The sequence below is a fragment of the Pan troglodytes genome, chromosome 18, assembly GCF_028858775.2.
Source record: "Pan troglodytes isolate AG18354 chromosome 18, NHGRI_mPanTro3-v2.0_pri, whole genome shotgun sequence".
NCBI classification, from domain to species: Eukaryota; Metazoa; Chordata; class Mammalia; order Primates; family Hominidae; genus Pan; species Pan troglodytes.
In genome coordinates, this window is record NC_072416.2 from 18,711,943 (window position 1) to 18,726,444 (window position 14,502).

Sequence of the window (14,502 nt, forward strand, 5' to 3'; positions counted from 1 at the left end):
ATATTGTGAAAAGAACAACTTAAGGCAAATTAAACAGAGTTTAATTGAGCATAGAACAATTTGTCAATTGGGCAGCCCCCTGAGCCAGAATAGGTTTACAGCGACTGTGGCACTGTTGCGTGATTGGAAAGGGCTTATGGACAGAAAAAGAAAGTGACGGACAGAAAGTGGAAGTGAGGTACAGAAACAGTTGGATTGGTTACAGCTGGACGTTTGTCTTATTTGCACATGGTTTGAACAGTTGGCTGCCTGTGAGTAGTTGAAGGGTGGCTGCTTGAATTGGCTGAGACTTGGCAACACGTACAGAGAAACCTTTAGGCCAAACTTAAAATATGTAAGGAGGCAGCTTTAGGCTAATCTTCAGTTAACACTATATATCATTAAAAATAGAAAAAAAGGCAAAATATGCTCATTAAAAAAATTGGAACATATAGAGGAATATAAAGCAGTGGAAACAAATTTTGGAAGCTGGAAAAGTATACAAGTAAAATAGCACCATATAGACAAAATCATTGTTATTTACATTTTGCCTCATTTCCTTTCACTTCATTTTGGGCATTAAAAAATAATGATAAGCCAGGCACGGTGGCTCACACCTGTAATCCCAGCACTTTGGGAGGCTGGGGCAGGTGGATCACCTGAGGTCAGGAGTTCGAGACCAGCCTGGCCAACATGGTGAAACCCTGTCTCTACTAAAAATACAAAAATTAGCCGGGCGTGGTGGTGAGCGCTTGTAATCCCTGCTACTTGGGAGGCTGAGGCAGGAGAATCTCTTGAACCCAGGAGGCAGAGGTTGCAGTGAGCCGAGGTTGCGCCATTGCACTCAAGCCTGTGCGACATACTGAGACTCCGTCTCAAAAAAAGAAGTGATCATACTGAATAAGCAATTTTATAGATTATGTTTCCCAGTTAATATTTTAGCTTCAGCGTGTCCTCATGTTGTTAGGCACTTTGCTAGTGTTTATTTTTTTACAGGTTAAAATCTTTTTCTGTTACAGGCAAGCACCACAGTGCGTGTAACCAACTCCAATGCCAATGCGGCCAGTCCCCTCATCGTTGCTGGCTACAATGTGTCTGGCTCTGTCCGAAGTGATGGGGAGCCCATGAAAGGGGTGAAGTTTCTTCTCTTTTCTTCTTTAGTAACTAAAGAGGTAAGCAAAGAAAAGAACAAAAGAGATGGTGTGAGGGGTAGGAGGGTGGGGGAGTATAGCCCAGAACGTACTGTTGTAAGAAATGCAGGTCTGAGTTGATTTATCATTTTAACACTTAAGAATATCGTCTGTCTCAGGCCGGGTGTGGTAGCTCATGCCTGCAATCCCAGCACTTTGGGAGGCCAAGGTGGGTGGATCACTTGAGCTCAGGAGTTTTAGACCAGCCTGGCCAACATTATGAAACCCCGTCTCTACTAAAAATACAAAAACATTAGCCGGGCATGTTGGCACGTGCCTGTAGTCCCGGCTGCGTGGGAGGCTGAGGCAGTAGAATCGCTTGAACCCAGGAGGTGGAGGTTGCAGTGAGCCGAGATCACGCCACTGCACTCCAGCCTGGGTGACAGAGTGAGACTGTCTCAAAAAAAAAAAAAAAAAAAAAGAATTCAAGAATATCATGTGTCTCTGTTGACTCACAAGACATTGCACATCTACACTGGGAGGCAGTGGTATGTGATGGAAAGTACACAGGCTTTGAAATCAGACCTGGGTTTAAACAAATCTCAGGTTTAAACAAATTCCTCTTCCTAGCTGTGCGACCCTGGGCCGGTCACATTACCTTCCTGAGCCTCCGTTTCCTTATTTGGAGAATGGTGACCCATCATAAGGAAGGACAGTCGTGTCATCTTTCCCGGGAAGACTGTGCCAGTTTTTAACTTTGCAACTTGAATATCAAGATTTTTGTTCCTTTTTTCTGTATTAATGTGTCTTAGATTTCAGAAATACATATATTGACATGAAACTTAAAAAAATTTTCCTATAATGTGGCTAATTGATGGTATTCAGAACATGTAAATGGAAAAGGAAGTTTTGTCTTTTTTACCCCCTGGCATAGGATGTCCTGGGCTGCAATGTCTCACCAGTGCCTGGGTTCCAGCCCCAAGACGAGAGTCTGGTGTATTTGTGCTACACGGTCTCCAGAGAAGATGGCTCGTTCTCTTTCTATTCCTTGCCAAGTGGGGGCTACACTGTGGTGAGTGAAGCAGATTTCCGTTCTGTTTATGTCTGGGACTCTCATGACACAGTAAAAGCCAATGCTGTTTGGGTGTTAAAGGAAAAGATGGTTGGCCTGCAGTTCTCTGAACACGCTGTTAAGCAGTAACTTACTTAAGATGAGACACTCACCCCTTCGTAATAGCTACAAAAAGGGCAAGGCTTCCTCTTTTCGAATCTGCAACAGTTATGATGAATGTTTCTCTTGGTCTGTCTGAACCCCTTGTCATTTGTGGGCTGCTAGATCGATTATTAATATTGCTGATTGATCATGTTAGTGGTTCTTAGTGATTAACAGACTCTTCCTTCCAGATTCCGTTCTATCGAGGGGAGAGGATTACCTTTGATGTGGCGCCTTCCAGACTTGACTTCACAGTGGAGCATGACAGCTTGAAAATCGAGGTAAGGCTTTTCTGTCTTCTGGAGGGACAGGTGTTTGAGTTCCCATCCCTAGGCACAGGTATTGCGAACATGTTTTAAAAAAAAATCAATTATTTTATCTGGAAGGGCTGTTGGAAAAAATGCCATCTGGTATTATATTCTTACACATGGTGTCCTTATCGTAGAGAGCTGGATTCCTAGTTAAATCTACTCATTCAGTGAAATATATTTATTGATTGCCAGTGACATACGTTTCAGGCACCATCCAGGACTGGGGATACAGCAGTGACCAAAAGAGGCAAAAATGCTTGTCCCTGTGGACCTCATTTTTTTTTTTTTTTTTTTTTAAGATAGGGTCTCACTGTGTGGCTCAAGCTGGAGTGCAGTGGTACGATCTCATCTCACTGCAGCCATTGCCTCCAGGGCTCAAGTGATCCTCCCACCTCAGCCTGTTGAGTAGCTGGGACCACAGGCGCGTGCCACCATGCCCAGCTAATTTTTGTATTTTTGTTAGAGATGGGGTTTCACCATGTTGCCCAGGCTGTTCTCTAACTCCTGGGTTCAAGTGATCTGCCTGCCTCGGCTTCCCAAAGTGTTGGGATTACAGGTGTGAGCCATCGCACCTGGCTAGACCTCATGTTCTAATGACAGGAAGGGTCAATACATGTATAGATGTATAAGTTAGAAAGTACAGTAGAAGGTGATAAGTGTTCTCTAGAAAAATAAAGGAAGAAAGGAGGTCGTACAGTATCAGGGTGGAGACAGGGGTTGCAGTTGTACATAGGGTGTTTTTGGGAAGTCCTCCCTGTGAAGGTGACATTTGAGCAACAACCTGAAGGGAAAGAACAAGAGAACCATACTTCACTCCTGCAGGAAGAGTGTGTAAGACTGAGGGAACGGCACGTGCAAAGGTCCTGAGGCAGGAGTGTGCTGAAGGGTTTGGGGCATCCCAAGGAGGCTAGGGTGGCTGGAGTGGAGGGAATGAGCAAGGAAGGAGGAGGCGGAAAGAGGGTCAGGGAGGTGACAGGGCAGATTGTGCAGGGCTTGGTGGGCCATTTTGCCTATAACTCTGGGTGAGAATTGGTGCCACTGGAAGGTTCCTAGCAGAGGAGTGGCGTGATCCTTCTGGCAGCTGCATTGAGGAGAGTTTGCAGGGTGTCAGGGTGGAAGTGGGAGACCAGTTGGGATGCCATGGCCGTAAACCAGGTGAGAACTGGCAGAGCTTGGACCGTGATGGTAGGAATGGGCAGTGTGATACATGGCTTGATAAACTGCCTAGACCCTCACATAAATGGTAAATGTATTTTTCATCTCACTTACGTCTCCTTTAATTACAGAAGTAGAAAATGGTTACTGTAGAAAATTGGCTAGCTAGAACAAATCCCAAAAGAAAATAACAGCCTCTCCTAAGTGGACCACCCAATGTTAGAGTTATCGAAGCAATTATATTTTAATCATTTTCTCTTAATATTACATTTGAAAGTACTGTGTTAAAATCGCTTAAACTGGCAGAAGCGGGCTTTTAGGTCATATGCACAGTGGGGTGCAGACTCTGCATTTTAAGGTTCAGTGGAGTGTTTGACCGTTCTGCTGTACACTGGAGGGGAAAGAGAAGGGTAAGAAGATGAAGCCTTTACTTTGCTTCTCGTAGCTTGCAGAGAAGGATGGGGGCAGGTGAGCAGAGACAGCTATTCCCAGATTACAGCCAAATACATATTTTGAAAATGATGAATGGAATTTCAGGGAATGGGGCCCTGTAAGTTCCCTGAGGTCAGGTACCGTGTCTTATTCTTTACTGTTTTCCTAACATGTGATTTAGTGCCTGGCACATAGTAGGTGCCCAGCAAAAATATTTGTTGAGTACATATGTGAATTAATAAGTAGGTAATGCATGGAATGAAACATGTCTTTTTGGAAAGATCAAGAAGGACTACCTGTCATGTGAGACCATCACTAAGAAACCATTTGCTGAAGAAAAAAATAAAAAAGAAGGGCTACCTGCATAAAAAGGAAGTCATTTAATTATTTAAAGCTTCATCTCAAATGCTGTTGCACACGTGCGTGCACACATTCATTCATTCAGGAGTCAGTTATTGAGTGCCTGCTGTGTACCAGGTGACTAAGACAGAAAAAGTCCCTGTCTCCATGAGGTAACATGCTAGTGGGAGGGAGACAACTAAGAAATTGAACGAGGACATTTCAGATACTGGTAAGTTTGATGAAGATACTAAAATAGGTTAGCAGTGGTGACCTTGGGGATACACAGATCAGGGCTGGAACTCAGTAACTGCAGAGAAAGCACAGGTGTGCTGCTCACAGGCGAGTGGGGCACAGACACAGACACAGACACATGGAGCATGGGACCACGTGTGAGCCAGTGATGGTGGTGGAGGAGGGTGGTCTAGGTGGATTTCTTTTTTTTTCTTTGAGACAGAGTCTTGCTGCTTCACACAGGCTGGCACTATCTTGGCTCACTGCAACCTCCGCATCCCGAGTTGAAGCGATTCTCCTGCCTCAGCCTCCCAAGTAGCTGGGATTACAGGCGCCTGCCACCACATCTGGCTAATTTTTGTATTTTTAGTGGAGACAGGGCTTCACCATGTTGGCCAGGCTGGTCTTGGACTCCTGACCTCAAGTGATCTGCCTGCCTCGGCCTCCCAAAGTGCTGGGATTACAGGCGTGAACCACTGCGCCTGGCCTAGGTGGATTTCATAAGGACCTGTGTTCAGGTCGTGGTGGAAAGACAGGAGGGGGCACGTGAGACCTTGCAGAGGTGGAATCCACAGGACTGATCGATGCTGGAGGAGCGGGGCGGGGCATCCGAAGTGATGCCGGGGTGTGCATGGGAGACTGGAGGAAGACGTGGGTCACCAAAATGGGGGCATCTGGAGGGGAGGAGATGGCACAGGGGTAAGGGTGGGGGGCTTCTAGAAGCTTGAGTCAGTGACCTTTTAACGAGGGAAGTAAGTCTCTAGACTTTTCTGTTGTTTGACGCTCAGCAGTGTGTTGGGAACACAACAGAGAAGACAGATGTGGGTAAAGTGAGAGGGAGCCCGGCTGGCACACAGGACCGGGGCACTGAGTGTTGGGAAGTGGGCGGCAGGAGCAGACATGGTAGGTGGTGGCCGGCGCAGCAGAAGGAGGCTTTGTGGCTCTGGCACAGGAGCACCTTCAAGCACCTTCTTCTTGTTCTTTGTTTTCTAGCCCGTGTTCCACGTCATGGGATTCTCCGTCACCGGGAGGGTCTTGAACGGACCCGAAGGAGATGGTGTTCCAGAAGCAGTAGTCACCCTGAATAACCAAATCAAAGGTGGGCTGACACAGCAGCCCCAGGCTGATGGCCAGCGCTGTTTTTGGATCACAGAGAGAAATGGAGAGGAACTGATGACTATATGAGAACATGGCAGCTTTTGGTCTCAAGTATTCTGGTGTACACGTAAGGATACACTGTTGTTTTTGGCTTATCTTCTGTTTGTGTGTTTTTGTTTTACAGTTAAAACAAAAGCTGATGGCTCATTCCGCCTTGAGAACATAACCACAGGGACATACACCATCCATGCTCAGAAAGAGCACCTCTACTTTGAAACGGTCACCATCAAAATTGCACCGAACACACCTCAGCTGGCTGACATTATTGCAACGGGGTAAGCTTATCGTGTGGATTTGGAAGCGCCAGTAAATATGCTGGCAGCCAGTGTAGAACAAAATGACCTGTGATCTGTGTGTCTTGCCGAGCTTAAGAACTTAAGAAAGACTAGTACTTTTTTTTTTTTTTTGAGAGACAGAGTCTTGCCCTGTTGCCCAGGCTGTAGTGCAGTGGTGCCATCTCGACTCACTGCAACCTCTGCCTCCCAGGTTCAAGTGATTCTCCTGCCTCAGCTTCCCAAGTAGCTGGGACTACAGGCGTGCCCCACCACACCCAGCTAATTTTTGTATTTTTTAGTAGAGACAGGGTTTCACTCTATGTTGGCCAGGCTAGTCTCAAAACTCCTAACCTCAGGCTGTCTGCCTGCTTTGGCCTCCCAAAGTGCTGGGATTATAGGTGTGAGACACTGCACCCGGCCAAGAAAGATTAGTTCTAAATCTTACAAACTGAAGGTACTGACATGTCGGATGCTTAATGAAAAGTCCCTTGCTTCAAATTAAAATGGGCTTGTGAAATTAAAAAATCTTTCATGTCTGACTTTCACGATCTTTCACAGGACCCCTCTTTGCTTAATCTTTGAGGATTTTTGGAAGTTGGTATTGTTGGTTGAGAAAGCTTATTGGAAGATGCTTCAGGTCATTGGTGTAGTTCTTCCTGCTTGTAGTTACTCATTATACTATAAGTACAGGCAGGGACATCTTGTGGTTGAATTCATGTGGTTTTAGCATCATCTGAAGCAAGATTGTGTAGTGCCAAGAACTTGGGCTTTGGAGTCAGATCCCAGATCCACCTGCATGTAACCTGCAGAACAGCTTTAGACATAACAGGTGCTCACAAAACAGTAGCTTAGAAGGAGAGTGCAGGGTCTGCTTGGGAGAAGCGCGGCATGAGCAAAGTCAGGCAGTCTCACAGCAGCATGAGGTGGCTGCGGGTGTAAAGCTGGGTGCTACTGGAGCAGAATATACTGGCAGGTGAAGGTGATGATGAGGCCAACCCCATAGCACCTCCTCACACCCCACCAGGGCGTAGGGGCTTTCTCCCACTGGGGCCAACGGGCCGTGAGTGGTTTTGAGCATTAATTTAACAAGCTTTGATCATTGTTTTCAATAGGGCATTCTGAAAACAATGGCATGGAGTAGAGTGGCTTTGAAGGGGACAGGACTTGGGCACAGGAGGTCTGAAAGCAGAGACGACAAGGGCTTGCCTCGTAGGGAAGTCAGGGACAGACTGGTGAGATATTTAGGGTGCCCAGCTTGAGAGGTGTGATGGCTGGGGACAGAAAGAGAAGCCAGTTAGGTGATGAGGGTTCAGATTTGGCCACATTGGTCTGTAGGACCACTAGGTGGAGCTCTTCAATAGGCGCTTGGATGGATGGTCAATCCTGAAGATTCGGCTGCAGGTGGCAGCCAGGACCTCAAATATGTATGTGCAGGTAGAATTAGAAGAACAGTAGGCCAAAAACAGAGTGCCAGGTGGCCCAGGGGGGACCTAGGGAGCATGAGGTCATAGGAGCTAAGAAAGTAAGTTTGGGGTAGGAGGTGGTGCCCAACAGGGAGGTGCAGGGAGCTGAGCCCTGGTGAACACAGTCCCCTGGCTTGATCACTGAGGAGGCCACAGTGACTCTTTTCTGTAGACAGATGGAGGTCGAGGTCAAGGAGTCCAGTGGTGAATGGAAGACAGGGAAGCAAATTACCCTCAGAAAGTAATTCTTGGATTGAAGTCTTTCCCACCTTCCATAAACACTTTGTGCAATTACTCTAGATGAGGCACTGAAAAATGCTTCGTACCTAATAATTAATCAAACTAGTGTTCCAGAGATGGGGCTTTCACCCTACCAGGGAGACAGACTGAAGACAAATACATCTGTGGCCAGGCTTAATGCCTCACACCTGTAATCCATCCCAGCACCTTGGGAGGCGGAGGTGGGCGGATCGCTTGAGCCCAGGAGTTTGAGACCAGCCTGGGCAACTTGGCAAAACACCATCTCTACCAAAAATGCAAAAAGTAGCTAGTTTCATAACCTGGTCTAAAAATAAATAAATAAAGAGATAAAAATTAAAAGATAACAAGATTTTAAAAAAAGACAAAAAAGACAAATACATTTATGCTGCTAAATTATGGCAAGTGTCGTGCAGGGAAGAGATCAGGGTGCTGCAAGAAGAGCTAATTTAGAGTGGGAGCTCTGCAAGGCTCTCTGGGTTGCAGAGACCTTAGTAGAGACTAAAAGTTAGCTAAAGAAAATCTTCCCTAGTAGAGAAGCAGCATGCTCAGAGGCCTGCATAGGATAGGAAGGACCTGAAAGGCAGTCTGCGCAGCTGGAGGAGGTGGGTGAGGTCAGGGAGCTCTGGGGCCTTGTAGCCTTGCTTTGGGATTGGGCTTTGCTCCCTAATGCAGTGGAAACCCGTTAGGAGTTGTCTGTTGGTTGGCCGGGCACGGTGGCTCACGCCTATGATCTCAGCACTTTGGGAGGCTGAGGTGGGCGGATCATGAGGTCAGGAGTTCAAGCCCAGCCTGGCCAGCATGGTGAAACCCGGTCTGTACTAAAGATACAAAAGGTTGGCAGGGCATGGTGATGCACGCCTATAATCCCAGCAACTCAGGAGGCTGAGGCAGGAGAATCGCTTGAACCCGGGAGACAGGGGTTGCAGTGAGCTGAGATTGCACCATTGCACTCCAGCCTGGCCAACAGGGTGAGATTCCGTCTCAAAAAAAAAAAAAAGAGTTATCAGTTGGCAAGGGAGTGATAGGGATCATGGTACTTTAAAAAGTTTGTTTTTCTTCCTGGCTGCTGTGTGGAGAATGGATTGGAGGAAAGCCATGGTGTGAATGGAGGGGCCAGATATGAGGCAGTGGTGGTTGTCTGGAGGAGATATGGTAGTGGCCGGGCCCAGGCGGCTGGCAGGCGAGGGAGCGAGGAGTAGATGGATTTGGTAGGTCACATGGAGAACACACCCACAGGCCTGTGCTGTTGAGGTTACAGGTTTCTTATTTGAGCCACTGGGTAGATGGACAAGGTGCTGTTCACAGAGATGGAGGAAATATATTTATTTTCTCCTTTAAAGTAGAGTATTTGAGTCAAAGAAAGAAAAATAGCATTTGTTGAACATTTTTGGAAAATCTCTTTTTTTTATTGGCCGACGTAGTACATTTGCCTTTTTAGCACACTGATACTTCTTACTATTTCTTTTCCTTTTTATTTTTTTTGAGACAGGGTCTTACTCCGTTGCCCAGGCTGGAGTACAGTGGCGCCATCTCGGCTCACTGCAGCCTCCGCCTCTCGGGTTCAAGTGATTCTCCTGCCCCAGCCTCCTGAGTAGCTGGGATTACAGGCTAATTTTTATATTTTTTAGTAGAGATGTGGTTTTGCCGTGTTGGCTAGGCTGGTCTCGAACTCCTGACCTCAAGTGACCCACCCGCCTCGGCTTCCCAAAGTGCTGGGATTACAGGCTGAGCCATGGTGCCTAGTCTTCCTTTAAAGTAAAATAAAAAAATTACTCAATTTATTGTAAAAACAAACTCTTTGGCTTCTGTCCAAATGACTGTGAAAATAGATTTCTCTCAATATCCACCAATATTACCTGTTTCTGTCCATATATGTATTTAAACCCTGTTGAAAGAATTTATTGATACAAATCAATTTTTAAGGGCTTCAGTATAACGGAACCTTTTTCTACCACCCTTTTGGTTTATTTTTCCAAACTAAGCCAGTATAGATTTGAGGTTTAGGGAGAATAGGCACTTCTTTTTAATAAGAATATGGGCTAAAACAGATCTTATGGTTCAAATATTTACAACTTAAGGAGGCAAAGAGATTTGATAGGAAATAGACAAGGTGATGTGTCCCCTGACAGGTACACAAATCAAGAGAATATGGCAGGTCCTTGGGAATGATTGTGTCAGTGTTCGCTTCCCATCCTTTTATTCTGAAAGTTCACAGTAGGGGAATGTGAGAACCAAAATGCATATGCTAGGTCAGGGATTGGGACACTTTCTCTGTGGAGAGCCAGAGAATAACTATTTTAGGCTGCGTGAGCCATACGGTCTCTAGGACCACAGCTGAGATAGACAATTTGTAAATGAATGGGCAGAGCGCAACACAACTACATTTTTGGACACCACAGTTTGCATTTCATGTAATTTTTACATGTGAAACATTATCTTTCTTTCTTTTTTTTTTTTTAACTCTAACCACTTAAGAGTGTACAATTCTTTTTCTCGGCTTGCAGTTCATCACAAACGGGAGGGGGGCCCTGACTTGGTCCTTGGGTGGTAGTTTGCTGACCCATGCTGGAGATAGTGAGCTCATATGGCTGGGCAGTCCCTTGACTCTGAAGAAATGGCTGTGTTTTTCATGATTCCTAGATTTCACATACACAATCTTCCACCATTTCCTTGTGTTTTCCACTGTTTTTTTATTTGAGGCGGAGTGGTGGTTCCAACATTTAATGTACCCCTAATTGTCAGAATCCAACATTCTTGATTATCTTTATGTCAAAAGTAACTAATTTTTATCTAAAATGATTCTTGAAGATTCTTTAAAAGGAACAGTTGAAAAGACAACTGTGACCCCCAGCTAGGATGTACTATTACACTTTAACACACCAGCTGCTTCAGAAATGAAGACCAGCACTCCAAGGATGATGGTCGTTGTAGGGGGGCCTCTCATGTGTTATTCGAGGGATGCCTTGCAACACCTTACTCCTTATTTAGAATCTCAAATCTGAATCATTACCTTAATAGGGCTTTTCAGTTATAAGTTACATTTGTGGCTCCTACCTCCCAAGGAGTTCAATTTTAGCTTTGCATTTTTTAACTTAATTACCTTTTCTGTTCCAATCTCCCAGTTTGCTTTCATCCATGTATTATATATAATCACAAGCAAGGAAGACGTCTTTGATAATCCTGACTTATTTGATGGCCTGGTAATGCCACAGTTTCTTAGGCAGCTTAGAGCTCTTGCTTTTAAGGGCTAGCCCACATTCTCAGTCCAAGGCCGCTCTGCTGTCAATGATCCAATTACCTGAAACGTTTTTATTATCTGCAGATTTTCTTAAAATTGCCTCTGCAGTGGGGGATTGCCAGATGTCACCCGGAACACACAAACAGCCCCACTACGGGCCCCTGTTCTGTAGAAAGATGCCGAGTCTTGCTTCTGAAGGTTGCTTTTTAAAACCAGAATGAAGGTTGCTTTTTAAAACCAGAATCATCTGGACTGCATTCTGTCTCTTCATTAAGATTAGACTATTCTCAGGAACAAGGGCTGGGAGAGGGCTGCATCTTTTTTGGTCGATAAGAGCCTTTCCTGTTATAATTGAGTCCTCGTGCTGGAATGAATGGTCTTCTCTTTGCAGGTTCAGTGTCTGTGGTCAGATATCAATCATTCGCTTCCCCGACACCGTCAAGCAGATGAATAAATACAAAGTTGTCCTGTCATCTCAAGACAAGGACAAGTCTTTGGTCACCGTGGAGACAGATGCTCATGGATCATTTTGTTTTAAAGCAAAACCAGGGACTTACAAAGTGCAGGTGCGTTGCATTGTTTTAAATTTAAAATGTTTTGAGAAAAAGCAGTGATTTTTAGAAGGGTTATTAGGTTGAGTGGGGTTAGAGAAGGAGCATTCCAGTTTCCAACTTCTTGTTTCTAAGTCTTTACAATCCTGCACCAGTAGAGGAGAGTCAGATAGGCATCCAGCTAAAAAATAATGCCATCTGCCTCTCTTTTTTCCAGTCTTGATGTTTATTAGTATCAGGCTGCCAGTCACTCCTCTACCTTCAGGCTTCTGGCTGCTGTAGAATGTCGATGAGTCCAAGAGGACACCAAAAATGAACTCTACTAATGGCAGCTCAAAAATGGCCATAGTGCGTGGCTTCTGGGACCCCAGGCCAAAATGGAGCTTCCCATTTCCTGCTTTGCCTTGACTTCAAGATGGCTAGGCAGGGACCACGCGACTTATCCATTCAAGCAGGCCGAGAACGGGGAGACGGTCTGGCCTGTGGTCTCATCACCATGGTGAAGGCCCAAGCCACAGCTGGTCCAAGCAAGCAAGAGACACGACAGAGCAGAGGTCAGCCCACCATGCCTTTCAGTGCAGTGGCCCTGCCCTTGGGGAGAGACTGTTTCCGTGGGCTCTCACCCATCAAATCAGCAGCTGCCCTTCCTCCCTGTGGAAGAGCAAATAACACAAAGGGAGAGGGCCGAGAAGGTTCCCTGTTAGACTCTGCTCTCCTCTAGGGCAAAGTGGGGTCCCTCCCTCTGTGGGAATCAGGGTAGGAGATTGCGTTCTCCCTGCTTCCACAGAACAGCGTGGTGTGTGGGTTGACAGCTGCCTTGATTAGATGGTAGCTGGCTTCTTGCGAAGACGTCCACATTGACAAGTCTTTGGAAGCCCTTTCGGAAGCATGATGGACTTCTCCAAGGAAGGGCAGTGTCGTCTTTACTAGGGATGAAAGAGTTGACCGCTGCTACTTTCACCTGTTCCTCCTCTTAGCCCATGAAAGGCACACAGAACAATAGGAGGAAGAAAATGACTTAATTCCACCAAAGTGTCATCCACGTAGTGTTGACAGGTTCAGAGCTTATGCTACAAGTGATCCGAAGCCTGGAAAAGTGACTGGGATGTAGTATGGTTTCTAGTATGTAAGTGAGGCGTGTCCGCGTTTCGTGCCTGTGGGGAATTAGGCCAGATAGACTTTTGTTCATACACATGGGTCTGTTGAGGCTAATTTTTCATCTGGGTAGAACTGTGTTTACTTCACACAAGTTATTCGTGGATTTGTTGTGATTGTAAAATCGGCCTGGAAACGAACCTTTGGCCTTCAAAATCTCTTTAGCCTTGGTCCCAGATGAATGTTCTAGCGCCCTGTAGGTCAGGGGGAAGATCTCCCCGAATGCAGCCTCTAACGCTCCATCCACGTTTCCGCAGGTGATGGTTCCTGAGGCAGAAACCAGAGCAGGGCTGACGTTGAAACCCCAGACATTTCCTCTTACTGTGACCGACAGGCCGGTGATGGATGTGGCCTTTGTACAGTTCTTGGCATCAGTTTCTGGGAAAGTCTCTTGTTTGGGTAAGATATCACTGGAAAGTAAGAACACTTAGTTTCAAAGAAGTCAGCCGGTAGGAGTGGGATTTGGGAAACTTTTCCTTTTGCCTTTGTTGTTTGCTACTGATCACCTGCGTGCGAGGGAGGCTTCTTGGAGTCAAGTGGGTGCATGTTAGCTTGAAAGAAGCACTCCGTCCGCCTCCGGCCACTGCCTCTTAGGAGCTCAGCAGTAGCAAGAAGCTATTACATAGGGTTAGGATTCGAACCTGTGCTGAAGCCTTATGAGGGGTCACATGGGGCCCTCCCTTCTTTTCCCTGCAGACACCTGCGGTGACTTGCTGGTGACTCTACAGTCCCTGAGCCGCCAGGGTGAGAAGCGGAGCCTCCAGCTCTCCGGCAAGGTCAACGCCATGACTTTCACCTTTGACAACGTGCTCCCTGGAAAATACAAAAGTAAGAATTGGAATGCAACATCCTGTGGCCCTCACACACTTCTTGTCTTTGTAAACTTTCTAAAACTCAGGTCTCAAATTGTATCACGACCATGTACCTTTCCTTGCTTTAAGTCGTCTTTGCCTCGTGACCTTGACGGCATTATTTAGCGTTGGACAAGCATGGAGGAGTCCAGGCCCTGAGCTGACCGCCACCTTGTCAGCACAGCCCACTGGCTGCTTCTGTTAAGGGAGGGTGCCCTGACTTATGGCATTTTATTTCTAAAGGCCAGAAAAAGGAGTGTGAAATAGTGCCACTGATGTGTTCTACTAACTTAGCAGTACTGGTGCTGAGTACTGGCCATGGCAAGGTACTTGACCTCCCCGAAACTCAGTTTTCCCATCTGTAAAATAGACGTAATAGACCCTTTCTGCAGAATATAAGACTAAAAGAAGTAAAGTTTATAAAGCCCGTTGTGCAGAGAGCCAGCTAAGTAGCTGGTGCCCACAAATGTTACTTCCCTTTTCCTTGCCCTTCTTAAGAAGCCACTTCTTGCCTGTATTTCTGCTTTTTCAGAAATCAGCTTGGGGCTGCTGGCAGTGGATAGCTTATAAAACAGACTGCTTTTCTGGAATTATATTAATATTTTCTGTTATGGCAGGGCTTGGCAGACTACAAAAACTGCCTTTTTTATAAGCATAGTTTCCTTAGAATACAGCCTTGCCCATTTGTTTATGGATTCTCTATGGCTGCTCGTGTGTAACAGTGGCCAAGTCGAGTGGTTGAGGCTGACAAAGCATG

At 46.0% G+C, this 14,502-nt stretch overlaps 1 protein-coding gene across 6 annotated transcripts in view; it reads left to right on the forward strand.

Annotated features, from left to right (window-relative positions):
* Window positions 1-14,502, forward strand: part of LOC129135305 (BOS complex subunit NOMO1-like) — a 62,321-nt gene that overhangs the window by 17,419 nt on the left and 30,400 nt on the right. For all 6 annotated transcript variants that reach the window (XM_054668959.1, XM_054668964.2, XM_054668961.2 and 3 more), the window contains exons 7-14: window positions 999-1,151; window positions 2,044-2,181; window positions 2,514-2,603; window positions 5,787-5,892; window positions 6,076-6,226; window positions 11,580-11,754; window positions 13,152-13,293; window positions 13,591-13,722. In XM_054668959.1, the coding sequence (XP_054524934.1) occupies window positions 999-1,151; window positions 2,044-2,181; window positions 2,514-2,603; window positions 5,787-5,892; window positions 6,076-6,226; window positions 11,580-11,754; window positions 13,152-13,293; window positions 13,591-13,722 (1,087 nt within the window). The remainder of the gene's footprint in view (window positions 1-998; window positions 1,152-2,043; window positions 2,182-2,513; window positions 2,604-5,786; window positions 5,893-6,075; window positions 6,227-11,579; window positions 11,755-13,151; window positions 13,294-13,590; window positions 13,723-14,502) is intronic.